The sequence below is a fragment of the Aspergillus fischeri genome, genomic scaffold (genome assembly GCF_000149645.3).
Source record: "Aspergillus fischeri NRRL 181 1099437636262 genomic scaffold, whole genome shotgun sequence".
In the NCBI taxonomy this organism is placed as follows: domain Eukaryota; kingdom Fungi; phylum Ascomycota; class Eurotiomycetes; order Eurotiales; family Aspergillaceae; genus Aspergillus; species Aspergillus fischeri.
This window is the reverse complement of record NW_001509764.1, coordinates 209,501-237,175: the sequence shown is the minus strand read 5'-3', so window position 1 is coordinate 237,175 and position 27,675 is coordinate 209,501. Positions and strand designations below refer to the sequence as shown.

At 50.1% G+C, this 27,675-nt stretch overlaps 9 protein-coding genes across 9 annotated transcripts, besides 4 other annotated features; 5 read left to right on the top strand and 4 right to left on the bottom strand.

Annotated features, from left to right (window-relative positions):
• Nucleotides 1–282: part of a mobile genetic element that runs on past the window's edge.
• Nucleotides 283–1,934: 1,652 nt separating this feature from the next.
• NFIA_094500 (uncharacterized protein) lies at nucleotides 1,935–3,194 on the top strand (the record flags this gene model as incomplete). Its single annotated transcript, XM_001261726.1, has 1 exon — nucleotides 1,935–3,194. One exon carries the CDS (start codon nucleotides 1,935–1,937, stop codon nucleotides 3,192–3,194), a length of 1,260 nt encoding a protein of 419 aa, XP_001261727.1.
• Nucleotides 3,195–3,994: 800 nt separating this feature from the next.
• Nucleotides 3,995–4,038: a microsatellite.
• Nucleotides 3,999–4,031: a microsatellite.
• A 724-nt stretch (nucleotides 4,039–4,762) lies between the features above and the next one.
• Nucleotides 4,763–5,734, top strand: NFIA_094490 (alpha/beta hydrolase; the record flags this gene model as incomplete). The annotated part of the gene is made up of 1 exon (XM_001261725.1): nucleotides 4,763–5,734. The coding sequence occupies one exon, from the start codon at nucleotides 4,763–4,765 to the stop codon at nucleotides 5,732–5,734; it is 972 nt and encodes a 323-aa protein (XP_001261726.1).
• A 1,373-nt stretch (nucleotides 5,735–7,107) lies between these two features.
• On the top strand, nucleotides 7,108–7,861 carry NFIA_094480 (uncharacterized protein; the record flags this gene model as incomplete). The annotated part of the gene is made up of 3 exons (XM_001261724.1): nucleotides 7,108–7,329; nucleotides 7,384–7,544; nucleotides 7,597–7,861. The coding sequence occupies 3 exons, from the start codon at nucleotides 7,108–7,110 to the stop codon at nucleotides 7,859–7,861; spliced, it is 648 nt and encodes a 215-aa protein (XP_001261725.1).
• Nucleotides 7,862–8,769: 908 nt separating this feature from the next.
• On the bottom strand, nucleotides 8,770–11,016 carry NFIA_094470 (uncharacterized protein; the record flags this gene model as incomplete). The annotated part of the gene is made up of 1 exon (XM_001261723.1): nucleotides 8,770–11,016. One exon carries the CDS (start codon nucleotides 11,014–11,016, stop codon nucleotides 8,770–8,772), a length of 2,247 nt encoding a protein of 748 aa, XP_001261724.1.
• A 930-nt stretch (nucleotides 11,017–11,946) lies between these two features.
• NFIA_094460 (HET domain-containing protein) lies at nucleotides 11,947–14,004 on the top strand (the record flags this gene model as incomplete). The annotated part of the gene is made up of 1 exon (XM_001261722.1): nucleotides 11,947–14,004. The coding sequence occupies one exon, from the start codon at nucleotides 11,947–11,949 to the stop codon at nucleotides 14,002–14,004; it is 2,058 nt and encodes a 685-aa protein (XP_001261723.1).
• Nucleotides 14,005–14,055: 51 nt separating this feature from the next.
• Nucleotides 14,056–15,432, bottom strand: NFIA_094450 (thermophilic desulfurizing enzyme family protein; the record flags this gene model as incomplete). The annotated part of the gene is made up of 3 exons (XM_001261721.1): nucleotides 14,056–14,569; nucleotides 14,617–15,090; nucleotides 15,137–15,432. 3 exons carry the CDS (start codon nucleotides 15,430–15,432, stop codon nucleotides 14,056–14,058), a joined length of 1,284 nt encoding a protein of 427 aa, XP_001261722.1.
• A 664-nt stretch (nucleotides 15,433–16,096) lies between these two features.
• On the bottom strand, nucleotides 16,097–17,242 carry NFIA_094440 (ankyrin repeat domain-containing protein; the record flags this gene model as incomplete). The annotated part of the gene is made up of 1 exon (XM_001261720.1): nucleotides 16,097–17,242. One exon carries the CDS (start codon nucleotides 17,240–17,242, stop codon nucleotides 16,097–16,099), a length of 1,146 nt encoding a protein of 381 aa, XP_001261721.1.
• Nucleotides 17,243–19,095: 1,853 nt separating this feature from the next.
• NFIA_094430 (uncharacterized protein) lies at nucleotides 19,096–20,522 on the bottom strand (the record flags this gene model as incomplete). Its single annotated transcript, XM_001261719.1, has 2 exons — nucleotides 19,096–20,385; nucleotides 20,454–20,522. 2 exons carry the CDS (start codon nucleotides 20,520–20,522, stop codon nucleotides 19,096–19,098), a joined length of 1,359 nt encoding a protein of 452 aa, XP_001261720.1.
• A 2,825-nt stretch (nucleotides 20,523–23,347) lies between these two features.
• On the top strand, nucleotides 23,348–25,211 carry NFIA_094420 (cytochrome P450; the record flags this gene model as incomplete). Its single annotated transcript, XM_001261718.1, has 6 exons — nucleotides 23,348–23,551; nucleotides 23,633–24,123; nucleotides 24,172–24,316; nucleotides 24,365–24,697; nucleotides 24,748–25,081; nucleotides 25,123–25,211. The coding sequence occupies 6 exons, from the start codon at nucleotides 23,348–23,350 to the stop codon at nucleotides 25,209–25,211; spliced, it is 1,596 nt and encodes a 531-aa protein (XP_001261719.1).
• An 872-nt stretch (nucleotides 25,212–26,083) lies between these two features.
• Nucleotides 26,084–26,117: a microsatellite.
• Between the last annotated feature and the right edge of the window lie 1,558 nt (nucleotides 26,118–27,675).

Sequence of the window (27,675 nt, the reverse complement as noted above, 5' to 3'; positions counted from 1 at the left end):
ATGAAGTAAAATCTGCGCCATTCCACGCAGAAACTCTGGCTAAATTGAAAAGCCTTGCTTATCTGCATCTAGCACTCTCTTCATAAGGACCTCCTCTTCAATAGCTATTAATTTATGGCTATTAGTGCATGTTTCTACGTGTGGTTTTGTTCCTTTAAGCTGACAGCGAAGGGTAGCCTTAGATACGCCAAATACTTCAGCAGCTTTCAATTTTGATTTAATTTTTTGCGTTTTATAGGCAGAGATAGCCATTTGCATGTGGTTTTCTTGGGATAAGGGCATTTTGTATGAGCATAATGAAAATCTAACACGTTGTTGAATGTTGGTTTGAGTATTTTGATGGGTGCGACGAAAACTCGTCACTCAGTCGTATTCGTCACTCGGCCGTGGATTACGTTAAAGTGTACTTTAATTCTTAGTCACAGTTCCAGCTTGAGTGGCTAATCCCCACCTATAATTAACACTAGTGGAAGCTGACCGACTATCTACCTTCTACGTTGTAGGGATATTAGAAATAAGGGTACAATGATCCGAACAGGATCAAGGACAGTACAATAAAACAAGAACAATAACAGCAAAGATAGAAGCAAGGCCTATTGAGTACATATACTCGATAGTAAGAAAGTAGCTGACGAATCTGACTAGTGAACTTGTACTCGAGTGAGATAACTTCATTGAACGCGAGGAACTAAAGTAAGAGTGCTAGATACAACGGTAATGAGTTTCCTTATATACCCATAGTTCCTCCTGCTGATAGTGATGGTAGATGGTATAGTGGTATGTTGGTAGGTATCCGTTACTTTCCTCTCGCGACCTACCTATCTGACCCATCAATTATACCCGCTCACTTACAGTAATCGCTTGAAGAATGGCTTTCCATGCCACTACTTCAAACACCAGCGCCTAACATAGCCACAGTTAAAAATGTTGCTGCCTGGGCGGACTCAAAGGTTGTGATGTCAGATGGCCAGAGATCCAAGACTAGACAGTCTGAATGTGAATTTTCCGCCTGGGTATGCAACCAGAGGCAGCAGCCTAGTTTCCCAAGTAGACGTTGTGGCGGCACCAATCACTTCAAAGAAGCGTTGACGATCTTCTGGCTTTTGGAGACAAATGCGCTGATAATAGCTTAACCATTGCCCCAGAGGTGCTTGTATGAGCGGCCCTGGCACGCATTGATCTCTCGGAAGGATATCCCACAATTACCGGACGTCCAGATGCCGTAACATGGCCACGTTGCTCTGGTCCTCGCGTTGAATGAGAGAGGCCCGTTCAACCAAGCTGACAATGCCATGAAGCAAGTACCCTTCTCGAACCTTAGCAAAGTCTAGTATGGACGCAGCATATCCAGTCGATATGGATAGCTGAGACAGGGCGCTTGACGGCTGGATGAGCAGCGCCGAAATGCATCTCCGACGAACTGAACGCCTCGTCTCGGTAGAATAGTCACTGCCACTCCACAGCCTCACTGAGCACCAGTCTGGACTTTGGAACGGAACTGATGTTGGACCCTCGCCCACTGCACAGTGGGGCAAGTGAGTCCCGCTCCGCCAGCCGCTGAGTCCCCACTGTTCTTGTTTCCCCGAGATCGCGGGCCTAGCAACCCTAGATTACACACGTCTTCCCAGATACCTACCTCTGTACGTTTTTCTGCAGCCTCAAACTACTTCGATTGTCTAGTAAAGTTCTTCTTAATGTACTTACGTCTCCCCTGCTGAACAAGCCTTCTTTTCTGACATCTCGAAACGTTCAGTTTAGGACCTCTGAAGAAACCGATCGGACCTCGGCCAATCAGCAAAGCCATATATAGTAGCGGCAAAATGTTCGCAGGATAAGGCTGTGATGCGGAACTCTGGCAATTCTCGCAACAGCTCTATCCCGACCTCCCTCCAATCGATGCGTACCTCGCACTTCATCGCGACTACGTGGCACCTATGGTGGGGCCAGTCATCAATGGCACGCTTACCGTAACGGAGGCCTTGGCTCTTTGTAACGATCCTACCTCATGGGTCGCCAAGATCCAGGGAGTCCGCCTAGGGAAGGAGGTGGCGGAGCGGCTTTTTGGTTACATCAAAAGCCTTTTTGCAACTCAGCAGTCGACGGTCAGCAATCTCACGGCAGACGAGAAAGAAATCTCAGCTCAGCTCACAGCGGAAATTTGGAAGCGATATAAAGCGGGTACTCTGGGCCAACCGACCCCGTTTACTGATGGCGTTGACACGGCGGCTGCGGGTGCCAGTGTGAAGAATATTCCTAAGGGCATCACGGACAATCCTACGTCGGCAGCTTCTGCCAGCTCTGGCCCCGCGGAGTCACTCTTCGATCGCATCAACTACCTGGAATGCTGGAATACAGCGTTGCGAACGATCCAGACTGCCCAGGCACAGCGGATGATCAAAGCTCTGGATGTCATCGCCGAGCAGCTCGGAGACGGGAATTGCATCGCTGTGATGGGCGCAAGTGGTCCCGATGGCTTTGCCCGACCTGTATACGACTTGGTCAGAATGAAGATCAACAAGGTCAATGCGGCGGGCCGCAAGAATCATCGCTTCTTCATCTACCATAACTCCAACAATTGGCACCAGGCGTTCGAGAGGTTGACAAGCGAAAATCCACTGCCGTCGGAATTTATCAACAATCCCTGCGACGACCTCGACCATGCTTGCCTGTTCATGCGTGAAGTCAGACAGAAGCTCCTCGCGAAAGATGAAAAGCGCGAAAAGGGCATTATATTCCACCTACTCATCCCATCGTGGTCCAAGCTCCAGATCAAGGAGCCGCTGCATTTTCCTGAGGACCTCTACCCTCTGCAAATTGAGGGGCTGAAGCACGGTGGCAAAAACCAGGTCGAGTTGAATCTCCCAGCAGCACCCGCTGGACTTCTCCACGGGGTCTCGAATGTTCTTGACCCCAACAACTGGAACACAATTGCAGGGGGTGCCGGTGCCGTCGTCACAGCGCCAGCCGTAGGCTGGGGGGTAAACGGCGCATGTCTCGCTCTGGGCCTCGGTGTTGGCACCCTTACAGGAGCGGGGCTGTTTCTGGCTATCCCGCTGTGGGTGGGAACGGCGCCGTTCGCTATGGGCAAGTCAGCTCCGGTCATTCACGACACCATTTACGATGCGCTACGTGAAGAGGACCCTAGGGTGCTAGGGTCCAATGAGCGCTTGCATATGCCGCAACCGCGTTTTTAAACGGGATGTAATTGGGAACCCTGATGATGTTCTTCACCTGTGTTAATGCCTATTTCAACATGTTTTATAAATCTCCGCAATAGAATCTCAATCAAGCTTTGTTTCGTCTCGCCAAATACTGGGCAGCGATCTTCCGATCCATGCGACAGCCTCTCACCTTCCAGTATAGCCGGAACCGCCCTCGTCGTGGTACGAATTGCACAGTAGTGGGCGGACAGCAAGCAAGCAATAGGTACAGGAAGAACTCCACCATGTAGTAGGAATATTAAATAATTATATACTAAGGTCATGCCCTATATTGGCAGAATATATATATTGAGAGAAGGTCATAGGGGAACCCACCTACTGACACTATATATTTGAAATATATATATACCTAAGTATAGTAGTATTTGATATCCCTGCTATATATTTATTTAAATCCCTACTACATCGTGATTCAAATCCCTAGTATATGATGATTCAAATCATTTGATATCCCTACTAGACGATAATTCAATATTAATAATAGGTGATGGTTCGATATTCATCCTAGATAATGATTTGATATTAATACTACGGTGTTTATATATCCATGTAGTGCATGTAACTTCAGGGGCGACGGGCCGCCGTCCGTAGCGAGCCGTAAGAATAAGGTTGACATATCACCATGTAGGCACCAACGAAACAAGCGGTAAATGAGGCAGATTTAAGTCGCATCATCTGGAGCCACCAAAGCCACCGAAGGCTAGCCACAATGAGGCTGTACTGTAACTGGAGCAGTATGGAGTGACAGTCCCTCCATAACTCCATAGTGAAGCTGCTTGCTTATCTGGTTGCTTACCTGGTTGCTTACCTCCTTGCTCACAATCTTACTCACCTCCTGGTTCACCTCCTGATGGTTAGACTAGTGTATACACTTACTACCTAATCTATTTATCTAATCACTACATTAGCCAGTGACTTATGTACCAGTGTATTTATACTGATTAATTAACTAATGAACCTGCCTATAAGATGACACCGCCTTCACTAGATGAGTGTGTCTAATCCTACTTTGCGTAAGCTCTAAGCTCTTCGCTCTATCAGGTTTGGGATACTTCTTGTGAAAACCCCTTTGGGTACTTCATAGTATAAATCCTAGGTTAGCTATTTCACATAATATAGGAGTAAGATCAACCTCAGCATGTATACTAATTAGCAGGTGAGAAAATCAACTAATCAGTCGGAGAGTTGGAGTATGACATATTACTACTTCGGACGGGGAATCAACCCTAGCGCCGGAGACTTTCGCATCACGAAGCAAAGCCACACAGGAACCTTTGGAGCTCTCATTATCCCGAATGTTCGGCTACATTTCTTTACTTTATGGACAAACTGTCATCCAGAGATTTGTAACAAGCAGAAGAAAATGTCGCTGTATTCAGAGACAACCAGATCAAGCTTCGCGGGTAGCCATTATATAAAGACCACTACAATGGTGATTCTACTATTCAATAACATTTCATTTATCATACCACGCAAGCAAAACCACATCGTTTCATATCCACAGATAATTCCCTGATACCTCCCTGTCACCATCTTCCGGAATGGCTTCTCCAATTCTGCGATCACCGATTAATTCGGACCTCGCCAACGTGACACCCGCTTTGCTGGATGTTAGCACTCCCGAAATAATGAAATCCTACCGGGAATCACTTGAACTAGTCTTCACTTTGGAGAATATCATCCGAGGGAAAGAGGACACCATCTCCTACAGAGAACTGGACATCCCAGGCCCCGCAGGACCGATGCAGGCCACTATCTTCCGGCCCAAGCACCAAACCCGCCCCATCAAAGAAACCCCCGGTATCCTACACATTCACGGCGGGGGTCTCGCAACAGGAAACCGCTTCCTGGGTTTCACCATGCTCGACTGGGTAGAGTCCCTCGGCGCCGTCTGCCTGACGGCCGAGTACCGTCTCGCTCCGGAATATCACCAGCCAGCCCAGCTAGAAGACAGCTACGCCGCGCTGCAGTGGATGAGCGACCACGCCGCTGAGCTGGGCTTCAACCCGCGCAAGCTGGTTGTCTGCGGTGGCTCGGCGGGGGGCAATCTCGCGGCGGGGGTCACCTTACTCGCGCGCGACCGCTCGGGCCCGCAAATCCGCGGCCAGGTGTTGATGTATCCGTGGGTTGATGATGGGATGGAGTACGTGTCCATGCGGCAGTACGCTGATACTGCGCCTGTGAGGGACGTGGACGCCGCCGTGGTGGCTAATTATGCGTTTGGCGAGGGGCGCGAGTACGCGGATATGTATACTGTGCCACTGCGCGCGAAGAGTTTCGCGGGCTTGCCCCCGACTTTTATTGATGTTGGTGAGGCGGATGTGTTTCGTGATCAGGATATCGCGTATGCGTCGGCTTTGTGGAAGGATGGTGTCTCGACTGAGTTGCATGTGTGGCCGGGCAGTTGGCATGGGTTTGATGTCTTTGTGCCTGATGCTCCCATTAGTCGGAGGGCGAGGGCTGCTCGGTTGGAATGGCTTCAGAAGTTGTTAACTATCCCTGATGGTATCTAGATCAGAGGAGGTGATGCTTGTTGTGATGCCTTGAGATGGCAATATGGAATTCTGTTGTCTTCCGCATTTCCAAATGTTAAGATAAATGCAGTAGTCGGTGAAGTTGGTGGTAATTTGGGTAATTGGTAGCAATCAGATTCTTCGATTCCTGGGCTGTATAATCTCATACCTGTACCACGAAACTCTAGCCCGTTGTCCCACATACCTCTTGGGGGGCGTAGACATGGAGTTAGAGCTCGCGGGTGCGCAACTATGGGACTGGTTCAACAAAAACCAGTCGATCATCAAGATGCTAGAAGATACATAGCGCAGAACAGGGCGGTGGTTTGAAGGCGTTAATGTAAGATACATAAACATGTCTCCCAGTCAAACAGTGCAGGACTCACTAGGAGACCATGCGAGCCGAGTAGAGGTGGCCCTCAGCAGCCCGGAGCAACCAAATGTCCAGGCAGGAAGATGTAAGCTGGCGCAATAAGCACATTCACCATCTATCTTAGGCGCGTATGTATATTACCATATGTACAAAGTCTAACATTGCAAGAGGAGCCAACTTCTCGGACATGCTCCATTCAAATAGCTACAAGGCACCAATAGCGAAGTCCCTCTGATCGATATCCACACGTGCTGTGGCTTGTTCAACCACTGATCATAGACCACGCCTTGAGACAAGCCTGCCGATGCTGCGACAGCGAAGGCACCGGAGATTGAACAAAGCCTGTATGGATGATTAGAATTCTCTGCTGCGGAATATCTTCCCGGACCAGCTGGAAGGCCTCAGAGACCCTTTCCTGATGACCCTGCACGAACTAGCCAGAACGTATTAAACACTTCTCGGTCTCTACCAATGATGGAAGAGCAATTCCAGGTTGCGAATGAAATAATCGTCTGCTCTGACAATCCATGGCACGACAGTCTGCCCCAGAGCATGGAGAATCTTACAGCACTTGGTACGGAATTACACAGTGGGGCACGTGGAGACACTGATGCAAAATGCCGCTTTTTGCGGACTGCTTGAAAGGCTACCACAGCTGGAAAAATGCATCTTTCGTGCAATGTGGGATGTCGATGGAGCTGTCCTGTGGATAGCATCTCGACTGCTTTGTCCTCTTTAGCTAAGAGCTAGTGAAAGTCCGAGTTTACCAAGGTTCACTTGGTCGCCGGACGATGCCCGGCCCAGGGCATTCAGAATCTCCGTCTATAATCCTGGCTCCTCTGGCCAAAACTCGATCTTGAGTCTGTTCATCGTGACGCGAGACACCATAAATGGCGAGCAGGAGAACCTGTTCGAAGAGTGGGACAAGCCGTGGAAAACGACGCATTGATGCGCTTCAATCCCTTCCTGGCACACGGCCAGTATCATTTTCAATAAGGATATGATCTTCAAGACAGTGATCGAGCAGACCGTCACAAAGCAAGGGTTTGCTGTTTCCATGGATAATTCAGATGGTGGCGTCACTCTTTCGATTGATACCAAGAAGCAGGTGCATCGCGATGCAGAATATCGGGTCGAAAAACTTGGAGATGGGTCGACCAACGAGTACAAAGTCTCGGCAATAGACAAGACACCGGGAAATCTCCGGGTGACACTCAACGAGGTTCGTGAGCCTATTGCCCGTAGACAAGCTCAGCGCTGACTCGGTCTTATGCAGGACTCGTCCCACCAGGCCCAGTGCCTCGGATCTTGGAAGTTCGACTACCACTTCACCTGGTCCTTCTACCACGACGACCGATATGCCGGCATGGGCGGCCGCAGTTACGGTAGCAACGGAGGCATCACGGCAACCCACACGCTGGACAAGAAGCTCGCCTTGTACCATTGTCAACCAGTACAAACTGCACATTGACTGCCCGATCTCCGCGAGCGACTGGTCTGTTGACCTCGTGGGAGACGATAAGAACTGGTGGGAGCAGTTCTGTGGCGGAACAAAAACCATTCCGGACTGGGTCAAGAACCTGTCAGTGCAGATGCCCACCTTCACCCTGCACCTCGGCAGTCTGTACTTCTTCTTGACGACCAATCTGCTGCTGCCGTCCCAGCAGGTGATTACTGTGGACACTCGCACAGGAATCCAGATTCCAGGCGATCTGTACCTGGTTGGTTTTGTTGATGATGATGATCGCTGGTGACATATTTGCCCACTTGGCTTGGGTTCTCGATGCGGTTGATCATCAATTCTTGTTATTTAGTCATTCAGTCGTGCTGTAGGGTCGCACGGAGGGCAATTCTATATACTGTTCTGGAAGCAAAAGGGTCACAGATCCAGCATTTCTCCTGGTATCCATTCCATATGATATCATATATCATGATATTCGTGGAGATAGTGCTGTCCCTGCGTGATATTGCAGTAGAGAGTTGTGATGGCCATTCATTTAAGGGCGAACCAGCGTAAATGATTTAGTGTGGACACTTGATGCAAGGAAAGTTAGTGGAGTGTGTGTCTTGGTAGAGTAGTCAGAACAGTTGACCAACCATATTTTGGGCCCTAAGGTCGCAGTACGAAGGGTGAAGAGAAACATGTACTGACTCGCAACCATCCTCAACATGATGTTCAAACATTACTCTCTCCAGAAGTAGCAGACTTGATCGGTTTGACAGAGCGATAGTAGCCTACTGGTAATCGTCGATAACTGCGCCTTACTAGTATTGAACACTCATGAAGGGGATCGTCAAGGACAAAAAGCGCCACTGCCTTGCCATCCGGGCTACTCTCGTCCGGACTGGCCTCGAAGAACTCCTGCGGACCAGGCCGGTAAAAGTCCCAGGGCCTAATTGAACCTAGAAAAGACGATTCTCATTGCGGAAGCCTTCAGTCAGAGCTTCCAAACACTGGCACAGATACTTGCAGGAATCGGAGGTATAGGGTGGATTCTGAGACCACGTCCGACGGTGCGATCTTACAAGTTCTTGGACGTGTTCAGTTGTAACTAGATCACAAGTTCCCAATGACATCTGGAGTAGGACAGCTGGTTGGACATATCTCACACATGTAGCTATATACACAGTTATTGCCAGATAAAACACCTCTTCACATTGATCATGGATCAACATTGATTCTCGACTGCAGCGTCCTGTGCTCCACCTGCGTCAAAAGCTCATCGCTCTCCTTAAAAGCCTCATACCGACGCTGTCCCTGCAAAGGCTGTCCATCCCCAAGTCCCAAAGTACCTACCGGCAGAACCTCATCCCCATCCGGAATAGACACATCCCTCACAACACCCGGGATTTCATCCAATACTGGGATCTCATCCACTGACTTAGCCACTCGCAGAGGGAGCAGTTTATCGCCAATCGCGGCCCCGAAGCGCAGCATCGTGAAGGAATCCAGTCGTTCTGTCCACCGTGGGTAACAAGCCGCGTAAAATGCGAGTCCCAACATCGGGATGATGTATAGGGCCATCATGATTGAGCCGACGATTATCCCTGCAGGGGAGATAGTAGGGATGGTCATCTCGGCTCCGAGATCCTGGTGTATCCGCCACTGGCCAGTCACTGACTCGAGCAGTTGCTTGTTGGATAGGAAGGCTGCCGCCGTGAAGAGCATGGGGAATCGGTCCTCGGCGTCGAGGAAGTAGCCGAGCCACTGATGGATGAGGGTGTCCGCGTAGCTGCCCACGTAGCGAGTCCCCAGAGGAGCATCTAGGCAGTAATGCTTGGGGCTGTATGATTCATACAGGATCAGGTCGAGGAGTGGAGGGCCGTCAAGACAGATATCCCCTGTGACGTTGGCTCTGTTGAAGCTGTCGTTGATGGCCCAGATCTTCGCAGCGAATGTGTCCAGGAAAGAACCTGGACCAAACATTGCGAGTGCCGTCGTGAGAAGGGGCCCTTTACTGGCCGTTGCAAGTGGGCCCCAGGATACTGCGTCAAGGGTGTCTGTGGTGGTGATGTTATCGCGACGGATCCGGTTGATGCTCGGATGAGGATCAAACGTCTGGTAGTGACAGTCTGCGCCACAGAGGCTAACGGGGTCTTGCTCCAAAAGTGGACCGGGCTTTCCTTCATTCATGTAATTTGGCAGCTCGAAGTATCCAGCGGTGGTGTTGACTGTGATCCGGTACAGCTTACCGTCAGCGGGTGTGTCGCCGGAATGTCCATTTGTGCTGGTGAAATTCAGATAGAGCGTTTCGGAGAACTCCTGACGATCTCGCGTCTTCTGCCACTGTGATTTAGTCAGATTGGAAGGCATGCAGGCCGTGACTCCCCAGCTTCTATGGTATTCGGATACTGCGTATTCGGAATAATATCTGGAATAAAAAGACCCAGGAATACTGTCGCAGTTCGACGGAAATTCGCTAGCAAGGATAGTCTCGTACGTGGCGGTGGAGTTCACGCGAGGCGCAAACTGTTGCAGTACGCCCGTGTTGAATCCAGTCGGAAGCTGAGCATAGAAAGAGTCGTTCAAGGATAGAATGTCACTCAGGGTATGTAGTTGAACTCCAGATGTGTTCTGCCACAAGAACGGCTGGACGTTGACGGAGTTCGCGTCGCTGAGAGCTCGACGAGCCGTCAAGATGTCATTGCCTATCAGCGAGGTAGCTGTGTCACGGTATCTAAGGCTGGGAAGATCGGCTATGGTAGCCACCTTGTCCATGGACTCGGGGACACGGATCGTCTTTGTTTCGAGGAAGATTGACTGGATGGGATATGTCAAGCCGGCAATGAGATGAAGGACGATAGCAAAAATCAAGAATGCACTGCCATGCTTCTTCCATCCTCCAAAGACAAGGCCTTTGTACAGGCTGATATCCAGCCATCGACGGTCTGCCAGATTCGTGACTTGGCGCATTCGCAGGCTGTCAGCCGTCTTTTGATTCTGTACATAGATGACCGCTGCGCTTGCGCATACAGCGGAAAGCCAAGGGAGAGTGATGATAACGATAAGGATTCTGATTACCACGGCAGAGCGATAAATGCCTTCGTTCGGCACGTAGTCCAAGGATTCGGAATAGGAATAATGCGCTCTTAGAAGTGCCCCCCACGACTTGGCGCTCATGGGACGAAAGGAAAGGTGGACGATCGCAACCCACGTATAGATTGCCAGCGCTGCATACAGAAGCGTGGGCAGCAAAACACCTGGCGAGCGATGAAGCCTTGTACTGTATCCTCGTCCAGGAACCTGCGTTGCTGGAGATGCGCGCGAATATGCCGGCGGCTCCTCGTTGTGAGACGTGGCAGAGTCCCCGGAAAGATCATTCTCGGGATATTCAGGCGCTTGATAGCTGCGGCTAGATACTGTGCTCAGCGACAGTCGCCGAAGGGCAACGGTGCTATTAACTTCCATCTTGATGATAACTGCCCTCTCGCATGTTTGTAAGGAGGAAAGTGAGGCAAAAGCGAACGAGGATCATGAAGGAGTCTTGTTGCAGGACAGATTCAGTCTTCAGGGGGAACTCCGGGAAACCAGCATTGCTTGGCACCTCCAACAGACCTTGACATGACTCGCTTAGGGGGAAGGGTCTCCAATTCGTGGAGAAGACAAGGCATAAGGTGACTAGCAAAGGCTAGCCAAGGCGCTTGGTCGGGGAGAGACATATAGTTGGTCACTGCGGGTGCATCTATCCACATTGGACGATGTAAGTGTGTTTTAGTAGGAAATAGTCCCTTGAAAAGAGATGACCTGGCTTTATGTTCAGCAGAGACGTACAGGTGACAAGTTGCATAAATTAATGCTATTCTGACGCCGTTTCTATCCATTCGCCGCTAATACATATACTACAATCATCGACATCTTCGGCCGAATTGCATCCCGAGAGCAAGTGGAAGCAAGTATTGCAATTCAAATCCAGGCCAGTTTGATGCTGGTCCCAGGAATAAGCAGTTAGGTTAGGGTTTGCAATAAAAGGTAATTCTGAACCTATGTATATGAGCCTGAAACAATGTATCTCGCTGCTAACCACTGATCAAATCTAGCCAGCTTTACTTGATGTCTCCTCGACAGCGCCTTACTATCATGGCCTATTTGAGCTCTCCAGAACCTAACTTGTATCAGAGCATTTCAATCTTTCTCATGTTTTCTTTCACTGTCGCTAGGTACCCTGCTACCTATCTTTTTCGACCAATAGGCTAACCTGCGTGCTGTGATGGCCGGGCGTTCTCGTATTGAATCAGCCGATCAATCTTAGCCTCCACAGCCTCAACCCCACATTCTCTCTAACAAACTTTTGATTCCTTCCTTTGGACCCTTGAGGACATTCTTATTTTGACCGCAAAGATGGCCCGGTACCAATATATACCCCTGCCTCCCATCGACGAACTCGGCCAGAGTCCCGCATTCACGCGGATTTTGACTCTCTATCCTGGCACAGAGCACGATCCACTATACTGTACTCTCGACATTGTTGATATTGAACATTGTCCATGGCCTCCGGAAGCCCTGTCGTATGTATGGGGCAGCGAGCGGGCGCCTGTGCCCCTCTACTGCGGTAATGGCCAACTCAGCATAACCCTAAACCTGGACATCGCGCTTCGCCACCTTCGTCTCCCTCATGCTCACCGCAGGCTCTGGGTCGATGCGGTCTGCATCAATCAAGAGGATCTGAGGGAGCGAGAGCGTCAGGTAGGTTACATGCGGCTTGTATATAAGCATGCAGTCCCAGTCATTGCATGGCTTGGCCCTGGTATACCCGAAACAGCAGAAGCGTTCGATTTTGCGAGGAGATTGTCCGAGTTGCAGAAGGATATAAACGAAACCGCGACGAGTGCACCCGATGGGCGGACACTCTACTCGATGAAGAATGAAGCGGACATTATCATTTTCGAGTCAATGGCGGCAGAGCCACGGGCGACGGACGCCCTGGCTCGTCTTTTCACAGGGCAGTACTTTGAACGCGTGTGGTGTATACAGGAGGTCGCCGCCTCGCAACGCTGCATTGCCAAATGCGGTCAGCACGAGATGGATTTCTTTGATTTGCTCTCGCTGCAGACCTATGTCTGTAATCTCCGCGGGGTTATCATGGATGCTCAGGGCCTGGATTATCCTGATGGTACGGTGTCTTTCTGGAGTACGTTTGTCCTTGGCAGACGGAAGATCTTGGTGTCGCAAAAACGGCAATTCGTGGAGGGATCTATCGGCAAGATGTTCACTTTACTTGCAGGGATCCGCAACTTCAAATGCACCGACCCCCGCGATCGGATCTTTGCTCTGCTCGGAATCTCGGACGAAGGATTGCAGCCTGTTCTGGCACTGACCCAAGTCGAAGGTGCACATAACTCGAGGGCATTGTCGCTCCTTCGGCGCGGGATGATATGGCTCTCGGACAAGGTGAACTCACTCGGGCCGGATATCAACTTCCTCAGGCCAGCAGCCCTGAGTCCAAACTACTCCAAGCCTGTGCGAGAAGTCTACAGAGACTTTACAAGGTTCAGCGTGCGCCAACAGCCACGAAAGCTCGACATATTATCGCTCGTACAACATACCACCCATCCGTTACAGGACAATTGGCCATCCTGGGTTCCTAAGCTGCATGAAGAACGCTCAGTGTCTCTCTTACCACCTGGTTTGTGTCTCGCGGGTATCCCAGTGTATGGCCACTATCGGTATTTCGCGGAGCTTCACGATTCACCCCTCAATGGCGGCTCAGTCGAGCCAGATGTCCTCCAGCTGGACGGGTATCGTGTTGATCTGGTTGACGCTGTGAGCGATCTTATTCACTACAAGTACACGGAAACGCCGCCAATAGAAGCGATATGGTCTCAGCTCTTCGACTTTCCCTTGTTTCCGCGTCCCGGCTTTCAGTATACGGGGACAAGCGAGGCTCTAGATGTTGCTTTCTTGCAGACAATAGCTGCCGGCATACTGGGGGTGATTAGCATGTTCCTCAACCAGCAAACCTCCTGGCAGGAGTCAAGGCCTGACGCTTGGGACGCCTTGAGAAGGCAGGTAAAGAGTAACATTTTGGCGTGGCTGCAAGCACATCCACTGGCTCACGGATTATCCTACCCCGACCTAGTGCCAGAGGGACAATTGGCGGACCTCCCTGGGGGTGAGAATGCATATACGCATCCTCTTTGGCTCTATTCTCGGAATAGGCGGATGTACAGAACGAGATCAGGGCTTGTCGGACTTGGTCCGCAAATGATGCAGCCAGGGGATCAAGTAGTCGTACTATTTGGGGGAAGTCTGCCGTTTATTTTACGACCGTGGGGAAGAGAGTGGTTACTTATCGGAGATACCTATCTTCATCATGATTCGATCTTGCAGGGAGAGCAGGTCCAGATGGTCAGATCCTCATCCGGCCCGTCCAGGGTTGAGACTTTCAGGCTAGCATAGATCTATTTCCAGCAACCTCCATTGCTTGAACCAAAGGTCGAGTCCTAGGGCTTAGGTATACCATGTAGGCTCCGGGTACTCATGCAGCAGCACATATCTGCCGAGCTCCCGGTTCTTGTACGCCACAGGGTCATGCAAGGTGTGCGTCCTGATATCCCTCCAGAACCGGTCCAGTCCCACCTTCAGCGACGTTGCCCGAGCGCCAGTCACCTCGAATATACCAGACGTGACTCTGAGTCCGACATCCGTAGTGACCACCTTTACACTTGCGACCCATTCAGCCACCTCCCCTCGTTCCTCGGCTGTCACCTTCAACCGATCGCCTGAATGACGCTCGTACAGTGCTGAAAGTTGATCGCCGGCTTTGTCGGCCAGTGCTTCCGCAGCACGGAGGTGTGCAAAGAAGTTCCCGTACCGCTCGAGAATGTAGAACTCATCCGTAGCTGCCTCTTTGTTATCCCCACCGTAGGGCCAGGCGCGTGTGGACGTGGTGGTATACTTGGCTGCGAATTCGAGGGCGCCGATGGCGATGCCGAGGTAGAAGTTGCTGAACACCAGCTGAATACTAATATGATCAGTACAGACTGTGGGAAGAAGTCATGTAGCACTTACGTAGGCAGAAACAAAGAGGCAAAAGGAATGGTGAGAATCTCTGCCAGAGGTCTTTTGGTTGTTGCGTCCCATCCCAATGCATCCGTCCAAGATGCACGCACATTCTCGATCTTAACGCTTCCGGACTCTGTCAACCGCAAACCAATATTCTTCCAGTTGTGCGCGAATTGGATTCCTGATTGATTGGTTTCCACAACAGCAAATATATGGTCCTGTGTTCCGTCCAGCACGCCTTCGAGGACCGTAAGATCGGAAACCACACCACCTGTATTGAAATGCTTGAATCCGTTGAAGACGATCGAGTCGCCATCCGAAGTTATCTTCAAGTCATTGTCTCGAGGATTGACTGCTCCTCCGACGAAGAGGTTGTTCGTGATAATCAGTTCCTGCAGACGATCGGCTTGTTCGGCGGTGCCGACCACATTGGCGGTAGTCGACCAGAGGAGATGATACCCAAGGAGCATGCCAATGGACCTGAAATACAATTAGCCACTGTCCGCATGTTGACTGTAATACGCACCCGTCACCCTTGGCTACTTCGCGGATCGCCTTGTAGCCTACACGCCATGGCTGTTCTCCGCCACCATACTTCTTCGGCCCGAGAAGCTTCAACAGACCGGAATGTTTTAGTAAGACGACCTCTGCGCGGGGAGACTTGTTGTCTTGATCTCTTTGAGCTGCATCCTGGGCAAGAACTTCGGCCACTTCACGCGCCCGTGCGAGCCATGCGTCTGCGGAGTCGGGGAGAGCAGCCCATTTCTCCTTGTAGGCGTCGTACACTGCGGGGTCTGTTGCTGGGACGTTTGCTTGCGCCATTTGTGGAAAGTTCGATCAGATTATTTCTTCTGGCTGGGTTTGGACTTGGTTTACACGGCTAGGAGGGAGGATGCCATGTGCGTATTTATGTCTCAAGCATGCTGTCCGATTGCGGGCAAACCTTCGGTATGGCGTGCTTTTCAGCAGATCATGGTGTCATGCAGGACTGTGATGTACGACTACCAAGAAAGAATCTCATTCGGTTAGGAAGCAATTCGTCAAATAAGCCAAAATGCCGTTATAACCCCGCATTGTTCACAGATACATGGCCATTTCTCAGTCTACCGGACTCCAAACTATCAATGCAGAACCAACTGCCTCATCTTTGGAAGGCTGCTATTGACTTGAAGATGAATTTGATTCAGCTAATAGCCAGCGTGCTTTAACTACAAACATATTGGCCGTAGATTGGCAATGAAATGACTGATTCCTTTCCGACTGCAACGGGCAGTTGTTGACTATGTGGGCAATCCACGAATTTCCCTTTCCCCCGGACAAATAACAATTATACCATGAAGTGATTCCTGAGAAACGTTCAAAGAGAGAAAACTGCAAGTCCGATAGTTGAAATGCTGGTTCCAGCTCACAGAGAATCGTCCGTCTTCCGCACTGTTCTAATCAATGGAACGATCAGTCTCGGTATCAAGTGGTAATCAACTGTTGACTATGGGGGCGATGACTTGCGTTCGTCACGCTTTTGACTCAGTTTTTGCACCCAGTCCTCCCTGTTGTAATGGTTGGCTAACTTCAATGGCGTTATGCCGTCGTGAGTTTCGGCGTCTGGGTCGACATCGTAAAGCAACAGAAGTTCGACGATATGGTCATAGCGCTGGTAAATAGCATAGCACAAAGGGGTTTGGCCCTCTGAATCTTTGCGATTGACTTCGGCACCATGAGCGAGAAGCAACCGGACCATGGCTATCTTGTTGTCAATTATGGCAAGATGCAGAGGCAAGGAATTCCAAGCGTTTGGGTTCGCCCCGTGTTTCAAAAGCAGACCCAGTAGCCGCTCATAGCCGTCGGCCACGGCCATGAACAGAGGCGGGAGATCACGATAGGTCTGGGACCCCACATTTGCTTCTGCTCCTTTTTGTAGCAAGAGCCGGGTAATTTTGAAGCGGTTTTTCCTTACTGCTTCTTGAAGTGGAGTACGGATCCAGGAACCGCCCAGATCTGTAAGCGCACCCATGTCCAGTAGCATCTCGACAATCTCCGTAAATCCCTTCGTCACTGCAATGCAAAGCGCCGGCATATTATCATATCGCCGGGCGTTAGGATCCGCACCTTTCTCAAGTAAAATCCTGACTACAGTCTTCCTATTATGACTCACAGCGACCACCAACGGTTGCCCAAGAGATTTCTCGAGATTGACGTTCGCGCCCTTTTCGATCAGGAGCTGGACAATAGCATCATGGCCATGGCTAGCTGCTATGTATAAAGCAGTCGTTGCAATTTGAGAGCCTGGATATAATATGGTTTCCGGATCAACACCTTCGTCCAATAACAATCGCACCATGTCGGTGTAGCCAGAGCGTGACATAATCATAAGTGGTCTCTGAAACCATCCATTTAGTGATTTAATGCCCGCCTGGAGGGACTTTTTGGCGGTATGTGGGTTGTTCTTCTGCGCGGCCCATACCAAGACTTTTCCACCTCTTCTCTGAACATCGAAGTTGTAGAGGACGTGGTTGAGGCGGATGTAAGCCGTGCGACTCGTTCGGACGAAGGCGTTCATATCTGATGCTTTGCCGAGGGCTTCTGTGACGATGACGAGCACCTCAGTAGGTAGATCAAGAAGGTACATATACATTGCTGGCAGGAAGATAGCAATGAGACGGGTGATGAGAAGTTAAAATTGAGAGATTGGGAACAGCTGCAGTAGCCTTATGTTGAAGGCCCAGCTATGACAGGAGAAATAGATGTATGTAGTCGGGGCTCGACGATCTTGTCACCGTTTCGTCGTAGGTTAAGGTCTGTGAGGAAGGAGTGATCTCAGGGATGAGACTAGAGCAATGTAGCAGGATGATGATAAGTAGTGAAAGGCTTCATTAAGATGAGGAGATGAGAAGGTCGAGATGAGATGAAGAGTGTAGTGGTCGAGGATTGCTTCCAGTTCTGCCAGTAGGATTGACCTGAGGATGTTAAGCGATTGCTTATGAGTTGTGTTTGTTAGCTCATAGAGAATCCAATCCATGTAGGCGAGACTGAAGAATTTGAACTTCATCCACTTCTTTATCTGGCCTGATTGTGTATTCACTGCTAACTTCCGCTTCATTTCACGCATAATCTTAGTTAGATCTTGGATTATCAATTGCAAAGGCCTTGTCTAGTAGCAAAGGGCCATTTATCATTCAGAAGTTGAACGAGTATCTTACTGAAGACAGTCTTTTCGTCTCCGACAATTGAGTACATCGTCCAGGAGACGAATACCGGTTTGAGGATGGCTCAACAACAAATCAGCAACGATGTAGAGCTTATAAGGGTGATCGCGTTCATACCAATGTCCCATGAACTCCCTGAGCACGAACGATTCGAAACGACCTCCATGCTGAGCCATAAAGCACCATAGATCGACTTCAGATTGACCATTGCCATTATAGTAAGACTTCTTGAATCGGGCTTCGGCCTTGTTCCGGCCTTGCATCTCTCTCATAAGTAATTTCTCTTTCTCAGGACCGTGGGAGTCTCTCCAATACTGCTCCATTCTGGTCAGTAGAGAGGCGGTTGGACTCCCTCCATATGGGGGTGGCGGTTATACCGGCTACTACTCTGGCCGTGATAGCCTGTCCAGTATGTCACCGCTTGACATGACGATGTAATGCTTTCTCGCATCGGAGCTTCAGGTCTGGCATTAAAAGTCGCCTACTCTTTCGTCTTAGGCAGGGAAGGTTGTGCAACCTGTTGAGGATAAAGTCATGTTAGCTAGAGGAACGATGGCTCTTAAGAGCGATTCAGCGGACATACTGCAAAGGGACATATCAGAACATGTTGACTTTCAGCTATGATGCAGAGGTGGCAGGCTTACAGAATCAAGCAGATCATGAGCATTATCAAAGGACTTGGATCGCTACCAAGGCTTCTGCTGTGCTCACCTAATCAAGCACAGTTAGAGTATTTCCATTGTCATTCAGGATAATGAAACTATCGTAATTAATGGAAGCGCTGTCTAGGTGATTCGCAGAAGAGACATAAATATAGTTTATCCATCATGAGTGAAATAGAGAGTGATATATATTTACCCAACGCCAAGTCAGCCATGGTCTCTATCGCATCCTTATTAAGAAAATATCTTTATTCAATAATCCTTGAAGTGACTATAATACATCCACTAAAGACTTGTTGCGTATAGGTGGTCTTATATTATTATATATTCCACAAGGCGCTCGTTTCTAGCCTACTTGGTTTTATATTTGTGGGATACTCTACCTATTAGAGTATAGCCTTTTCCAGTTAGACGAAAGAAATATCTCTTGCAAAGGATACAGGTTGCATATGCGACGCAAATGATTAATTGCCTAGCACAGTTTACCAAAGAAGACAAGAGGAAAGAAGGATGCATTCTGATTATTGCCACTGGGTATCATCGACAACCGACTGATGAATCCGACACGCAAATAAATTATATCCCCATCGCTAATGAGTGAGACACCGCAAATGCCTAAATTACGTCTGGATGCCTACAATATCCGTGGCCCATAAAATCGAGCCCATCCGCTCCGGCCCAAGAAGCCGACAGATCTCCTTCAACAACCGCGCCCCCAAGTCACCCATCCACCAGCGGTCGCGCAGGTGGTGCAACACCGCGCAGTAATGGGCGAAGATGATGAGCGCCAGGGGTTGTTCCTCCCGGACGAGGTCCAGATAGCGACTGGGGATGCGGAACATCCAGCGCAGGGCGATGGTCGTCGGATCGCCGCCTTTTGTGAGCATTTCGAGCGAGTTGTCCAGGTTTGCGATGGTGTCGTTGTAGACGGCCGTCTCGTGCGCGGGGACCCTTTTCGCGCTGAGCGCGTTCAGGTTCTTCATGGAGAGGATGGTGAGGGTGTAGGTGCTGGGCAGTTGGTGGTAGGGGTCTCCCTGGGTGAAAAGGTCTTTGAGGGCGCCGGTTTCGACTTTATTTAGGGTTTCGGGACTGGGGAGTAAGGCTCTAATGGTGTCGAAGAGGTCGAGGAGCTTCTGCAGGGAAGGACAGGAGGAATGTGACGTGTCATGACTCTCTTGAGAGGTGGGTGTCTGGTTGTTGGGCGACGGGAGAACGGACCTAGAGCCCTCTCCGGCCAGCGCAGAGGACGCAAGGTCGCACATGAAAAGAATACTTGCAGTGGAGAATGCTGCGTTGGGCCCGGATGCTGTAGGAGTTTCTAGGATGTTCGGTAGCTTCTCCGTGGCTTGTGTGTAGTGAGTTTCGGCCGCCTGCAAGTGACGCTGGCGTTGCGGAGTACCAGCCTCACTGGTAGATGCGAGTTCTATGGCGGACAGAGCCAGCGTGCTATGCCTCAAAGCAGGGTGCTGGGATGTCTCGCGCCGGATGATGGCCTGCCATGGGTGGTCCTTGCTTTTGCCGTGCGCGAGGGATTGTTCCGTGGAGTTGCACCAGTTGTCTAATAGGCGTTGATCTTCGGCGTTCAGGTCCTCGGACGGTTTGCCAGCTTGAGCCTCCAAGACCCTGATCTTGTCATCCTGATCGACCTCGGAGGTATTGGACTCGGGGGATTGGGATGTGGAGGGGCTGGCTGCAGAAGGAGGATATTGTTGGGCGGGAGGAGAAGGTGAGGAGTACGAGGATGAGGACGAGTCGTCGGAGGAAGAGGAAGCTTTTGCCTTGGACGGGGTGGCTTCGGAGGCTCGAACACCGGAGGGTGGGCGGAGTTTTTTCGAGGGAACCGAATTACCGTAACGACAGGATAGGCGATGACGCCTGCATCCGTCGCACTGAGGGCGAGTCTTTGAGCACTAGAGCGCAGCAGTGGTGAGCAGCCATAATAGGACCAAGGTGATGGGACATGGAGACATGAACATACCTGCATCTGTCGCTCACTACATTGGGTGCATTGGAGCGGTGACCTTCGGAGTAGCCTCTGAACAGGCATAGCAAGATGGTGCCAATGGCTAATGGCCTGAAGGAGCCCGGCCTGCCTTTTCAACGGGCACCGCAGCCACCTTAAAGATGATCATGCCTTACAACTAAGGAAGAAGCGGAGGTGAAGTATCATGAGGGAAAGGGCCTGCGGAGAGGAAAGGCAACTACTGGGGGAAAACAGGCCAACAAAAGCATCGCGTGGACCTGGGGCTGCAGTGGTATGAAAATGCAGTAATAATTGATCAGATTGCAAGGATGCCAATCATCTCCTGAAAGTGAAATAGCTTCCATTTCGCGTCTGGGCCAGGAATCAGACTGAGTGGACGAGGGCCGCGACGACCAGGCATCTGATTTGGTAAGTGTGATCTCTGAAAGGGACTGGAATAAGGCAAACCCACTATGGAAGGGGGGGAAGGAGCAGTAATGCGCATAATGCCAAGAGCCCCACAGAGGGTACTACTCAATCAATTGATTATATACGGAGTACGGAGTAGTAGGGTCAAATTGGCAATGTGGGAGAGGTTGCGATGGCCAACTTCCCAGCACAGTATACAGGAGGGTCTATCTCTGGTGTCCCCGTATTCTGGGTGTGATTTTTGGGACAAGAGGTCTGAGGGGGTTGGATATGATTGGCTACATGATCAATTAGGCAGAGACACTAATCCCAATGCGGATTATAAAGCTCTTGGCTAGAATGAGGGTGCTGATTGGCCAATAAGCCTTCACTAGTAATCGGAATGTCTAGCAAGGCCACAGAGTAGTTCGGCTTTTGACGCTCCTTCGGGAAAGGTAAGACTTGATGTCTCTGAAGTCGACGTCAGTGTTGGGAAGTAGCGACGGAGACTATTGTTTTAGACGTGCTAGACCGAACGACAACTTCATGGCCGGATGGATAGTCAAGGACAGTAGAGTGATTCTAGGAGACTTATGAATACTTGCCATGAGGGATTTTGCTCTGTACGGAGTCAATGATTAGTCAGAAACCCCAGATTCAACTTCGGACCCAGGAATGTTGGCCTGAGTCTAGGTCCATATGCTCTTTCAGACACCCTATGATCCTAAACAAGTTGTTGCTGGAGGGCCAAGAGAAGCTCGCGAGTCATGATATCTGCATATGGATCAGATTGCGATGGATGCGCACTGACATAGTACATAGATACGGACTCTGTCCGCAGCAGTTTGATAGGTATTCTCTCACTCCAAGCCAAGGAGAGTGGCTTGACCGATACGAGTTTGCTGAAGCCAGCTGAGTTAATCTTGCGTTAGGATTAGTTACCCATTTGGGTTAGGATCTCCTCACAAAAACCAGGACTGTCAGAATGCCTGTCTAACCAGCGAGGGAGTAACTATGCTCATCAAATGCTGTACATCAGGGTCCTATCAAAGATAAGGATCAACCAATCAACACGACAATTGTATGGTCGCATCTTTAGTGCTGATCAGTCTTTCAACAGTCCTAGTGTCATCGACTGTCGGAGATTTCCTCAACCCACTCTCGCGTGGCCTAGTTTTAGTGTCTGATAGACTGCTGACTGACAGATGATCTTAGGATTTCTTTAGACGTAAAACGAACAGTTATCAGTGCGCATAGAAATTCGGCCTATTTTTGATGAGTGATAAGTCCTCCGTTCTCAGGAGTCAGGGGCCATTGTGGCATTCTTCTGGCTCTTTCTCAGCCTATCGTATCCCTTGACTCTTTTTTCAGGCCGTCTGCCCAAAACCTTGGAATTCCAGCAGGGCGGTTGCTGTGCCGAGTCCGATTGGCCACCCTTGCTGTGATAAAGGATCTAATTGGCTTTTCGGCAACTGCCTGAGTGGAGTTTTACCCAATCCTCGCCACAAGCTGGGCCAAATGGAAGAGAATAGGACAGACTAGTGGACACTATCGACACTATCGACCAGGTCGGAACTATAATTGTGCTCTAATCTTGCCCTAAACCGGACGTGTGGAAATGAAATTTGTCGCCCTAAACCCTTTTCATATAATGCAGCATGCTTAAGTTTCCACCCCCCTGTAATCACCACAGGGATCCTTCTCCCCTATGCCGATTCTCCATTCTGCGCACCCATTTTTCTGCAGCCTTCTGGATATTAATCCCGTTCGTGCAGTCGATTCCCAGTGTGTCGGGACGTCTCTATCGAATGTCCTTGCTGACATCAACAACCCACACCACGAAACAATTCTCCGATCACGCATCGAACAATCGCGCATCAATCGAACTCCAGATACGGCGCAGTAATGGGCCGTTCGGTTCCACGGGCACAGCTCTCACGCTGTACTTAAAAAACCAAAACTCTTAAGGTTGTCGCCTGCCATGTAACGTGGCGTTCCCGGGGGATGGCATCGCTTGTTCCCGGACTGAACTCGATCTAATATTGTTACGTAGACCTGTCTCGAACCCATTTAATCACTCACGGACCCAGCTGGACGACGAACGATTCTGGCCCCGATTGGCCTACCCGTTGAGATTCTCTTCGGGCTCTTTGGATCGTTTCGTCCGCAACAGCCGGGCCAAGGCCAACGGCACTAACGAGGAACCATATCTACTCCTCCTGGCAATGAATTATCCCTGCTCGGATCCCCGCCATCATCGCATCCATCCACTCCTTCTTTTCGCTTCGGTTGTCTTTCTTTTGTTGTTTGTACCAAAATCCACAATAATTTACCAGGTATCCGATCTCTGCACGATGATGATGAAGTTTACTTGGGGTATTTGAGCCCTGCCAGGCCCACGTCCAACCGGGGACGATCATCCTTGACAGGGATCGACATTCGTTCACAGATCTTCCACCCTAACTATCGTTTATTTCCTTTTCCGGTATGTGACAGCAACCATGCTGCTCGACATCAACGCCTCCACCTTGTCCGCCACAGGTGTGCTGTGCATGCTCTTGTGTCTCATTGTCAAGCTCTTTGAGACCTCGCCGGTACCCAAGAACATCCCATGGGTCCTGAGCAAGAAGGGCTTCTTTGGCCGAGCTGCGGAGCGCTTCCTCGGTGTCAACCCCATCGGATTCATCCAACAGGGATATGAACAGGTTGGTTTATTTCATGCCGTGCTTTGGCACTCGATGTATATACAAGTCGGGTTGATTGGGTGATTGCTGACTTCCCTGCAGTACTCCAAGAACCAGGAACCCTTTGTGATGCCGAGTGTGAATGAGGGCGATGAAGTCATTCTTCCCAAAGAGCACACCAACGCCGTTCTCTTCGCCAAGGAATCCGAATATAGCTTCAAGGCTCACATTAGCGACTTCTTTCAGCTCAAGTACACCAGTTGGCCCCTTGCCTTTGCCGAGCGATATGAGTTCTTTGTCAAGTTGGTCAGCAAGGACCTGACCGACACCCTCAAATCCAAAGCCGTCGCCGAGTCCCTGGCCGAGGAGGCGCGATCCTGCCTCTCGGATATCTGGGGCGAGGACACGGACAACTGGGTTGAGGTTCCCCTGTACTCTTTTATGGAGAAGGCCGCGGCTCGGATGGTCAATGTGCTGGCGATCGGGCCAGGCAGGAGTCATGATACCAGTCTACTCAACGCCATGACCAACTGCTCCAATGCTATTGTCTTTGGGGCAAACGTCATCAAGGCCTTTCCTTCATTTCTTCACCCGTATGTCAGCGCCTCGACGTTGATCCGAATTCTTCTGACTGCAAATAGAATTATCGGCCCTATAGTAGGACTCGCGAACCGATGGCAAGAGCGAGTGTTCCACGCCCGTATGAAGCCTATCATCGAGGCCAAGATCAAGGAGCAGAAAGAGGCCTATAACTCGCACTCTCTCCAAGAAAGACTCAGGACAAACGTACGTCTCTTGGAACTGACGCCATGTGATATGTCTGACATCGTCTAGGGGAGCCTTCTCGACTTGCTTATCCAAGCTGGCCTACGCAGCAAGTGGCCTGTCGAACGCGAAACCATGTGGCTAGCCTACCGAATCTTCATGATCAACTTCCCCGGTGTACATACAAGCGGTATCTCCGCTACCAGCGCCCTTCTCGACATCCTGAGCTATCCCACCGAGGAGGGGTTCATGGATATGCTCCAAGCGGAAATCGAGCAGATCGCTGCCAACTCGGACGGGTCATGGTCTGCCGCCGACCTGGAACGAGCCAGTCTGCTAGAGAGTGCCATCAAAGAGTCTCTTCGCTTTAACGGCGTCAACGCCGTCTCGCCTACCAGAAAGGTATTTTCCTCTTGTTTACATGACGTGACACAAGCTAATCTGATACTCAGGTCGTCGCACCAGAAGGCGCCATCCTCCCAAATGGTGTCTACCTCCCCTACGGCACCAAAATCGGTATCCCCCAATACGCCGTCCACCGCGACAGCGACCTCTACCCTAACCCCGACGAATACAACCCTTACCGCTTCTACAAGGAGAACGCCACGCCCGAGGAACGACGCCAGAACCTCATGACCAACACCAGCGACACATACCTCGTCTTCGGCCACGGCCGCCGACAATGTCCCGGCCGCTGGCTCTTCGCACATATCTTTAAGCTGCTTATCGCCGAGATGTTTCTCAAATATGAAATCAAGCCTTTTGCTACCCGTCCTAAAATCCACAGTAAGTTGCTTGCAGCTTATTTTTGTATGCGAAGCTAACAGGAGCAGGATGGGGTCGCTTCCAATTACCACCGTTGTCAGTAAAACTGACTGTTCGACGCAAAAAGAACACGGTCGCTGTTTACAATTGATTCCGACATAATATTTCCCCGGTCCCCTTCGTTTTGGCCGGCCTCCGTTCACTGTATATATTTCCTTTTCTTTTTTTATATTGTATAGCGACGTCGTTTCGATAGATGGATACCAGCCAATTGTAATTGGACACCAAGATTTCCTTTTTGTCATGTCGGCCATGCCTTTCTTTGGATTCGGGTGGATTCTGTCGATTTTCTGTTTTTGGAGTGCTATGGCAAAAGCTTGTATACTACATGAGCTCAGTTGCTGTTCCTTCGTTTACTGGGCGGTAGTTGGAATGGGGGCATTTTGATATTCTCGCGAGAGGTTAATCATGTTTCCAGGCTAATGTAATCTGGCATCTATACAAGAATTTATTAGTAGTAATGTCACAGATAAAAAAGACATAGTCAAGAATCAGGTTCGAAATCCCGCTGATTTTTCGGTCTTAATAACTTTATCACCTCGGAATCGAATGACGCCGGGTTAAACCAACCACATCGCAGAACCTGGATGTCTGCCTTGCGGAAGTGCCTTTCAAGCTGCTCAGCATGCTCGTTCGGCCGCCTTGCAATGGATACAGCAGGGTCCTCAACCTGCCGACTGGATTCCAGGAAGCATCCGACTCGAAATGACCCAAGTAGTGGAAACAAAGGCGCTTTGTAAGCCTGAAGGTCTGGTATATAGAGTCCCCCACCGAGAAAACAGGATTCGAGCCGTGGACAGCATTCGCCAGCGTTGCGAGGGAGGCTGCTGTGACTTTATTGGGAAAGGGGTGAAGGGGCAGGGTGTGCAGATCTGGTAGGCCACTGACCAGACGGCGGAAGTGATCATCACTGAACTCGGCGGCTCCCGGGCGAGGCTCGCGTAATCCATGTAACTTAAACTTGTCAGGTTGCTGTCAGGTTGCTGTCAGGTTGCTGAGACTCCTCAGAGAGACGAGTCTTCCGGTGAAATAATCATGTTGCCGTAAAAAGTGATCTCTAGGGTTCGCAGTTCCGTCAGTTCCGAGAGGGGCTGTATTCTGACTGTTTCCCGGGTATACAAGCCCTCTGTGGCTCTTAGCATCACGCGAGCTGTATAACAGAGCCGAAAAGCTTAGCCAGCGAGGGCACTGCGTGTTGACAGATCTCAATGTCTAATCTATTTAACTGTGCAAAGGGCGATTCAACTGACAACGCATCGCTTAACACCTCGGGGGTAATTTGTTCCAGAGTCAACTGCTCCAGTGTTAAAGACGCAGCTAGATATTCAATAACCTTGGAATCTGTCATATTGCGATGATCCATAGTGATGCGCATGCTCTCTTAATATGGGAGGCCCCTCAAAAACGCAAGCAAATCTTCCGGCGTGACGCAAGGTCCACAGCGCCAGAGACTGACCGTCCGCAGCATAGGACATTGGTTTTTAACATCAAGGAGGAAGTTGGGACTAAGGTCCCCCTCCAAGTCCAGCAGTTGAAGCCCAGGATTGATGAAGTGTGTCAGGTACCTGCAGTCGTCGATAGTGTCGAAATCCTCCTTCAGCGTGACCGAGAGCTCTCTATATTATCTAATTCAAGATCTCTGAACTCCTCGTAAAGGGCCTTGGGGGCTCCGTCTAGGTCGAGCTCCTGGATCAGGGGAGTGTACACCCTACGCTGATCCTTTGGGACTTTCATGAGGTAGATGTCTCTCTGTGCTTGCCAAAGGCGTCGAATGGCGAAATTGAAAAACTGTCGATTGACCCGGATCACGGTCGTAAGCTCTGACATACGCAGCTCGTCCAATATCGTCATCAAGATTTCCGGTGGAAGTTGATCCAAGCGTGCCATGGCGAGATCTTGGAAGACGCGATTCGAGCTATCCACTATATCCTCTGGAAATGCTCGGACTGCAAGAACGCACTCAGGACAATACTGGATCAGGGATCCTGATTCCTGAGAATCGATTTTTATACGAGACTAATCCTGCTCAGTCCCAGTTGTATTCACAACCAACACGTCCAGCGCGTCAGTCATGTGGTTATCTGTTCGTGTCTTTAGTGCGGAGGAGAACATCTTCTTTGAATTGGCGTATTAAAATCCAGTTCTTGAGTAGCAGAGTTGACGATTGCTAGCGTCCGTGCCTGGACAATGTGTCAGTCTTGCTCCGCGCCTCAACGCTGGCAATGCGTTCCTCAGTAACTTGACTGGTTGATATTTCGCAATTAAGGGAGTCATTTGACCTTAAACAGTACGATCCGATCAGGTAAGATATGATTAGGAGGTAGAATGAGGATGAGCTCATACTGTGAAATCTACCATCGAATTATATGATACTGTATTGTTTTCATCCTCAGCTGAGTGCGTAGATCCGTTTGTCGCATGACTGCCACCTGCCTGATTGGGGTGTAACACCAGGGCTGTCGCTGCATCACACCCATATTAAATATTAGATAGAAAAACTACAATTCCAAAAATTCTTTAGTAATTAGTTTACAGAGATCATACCATTTATATAA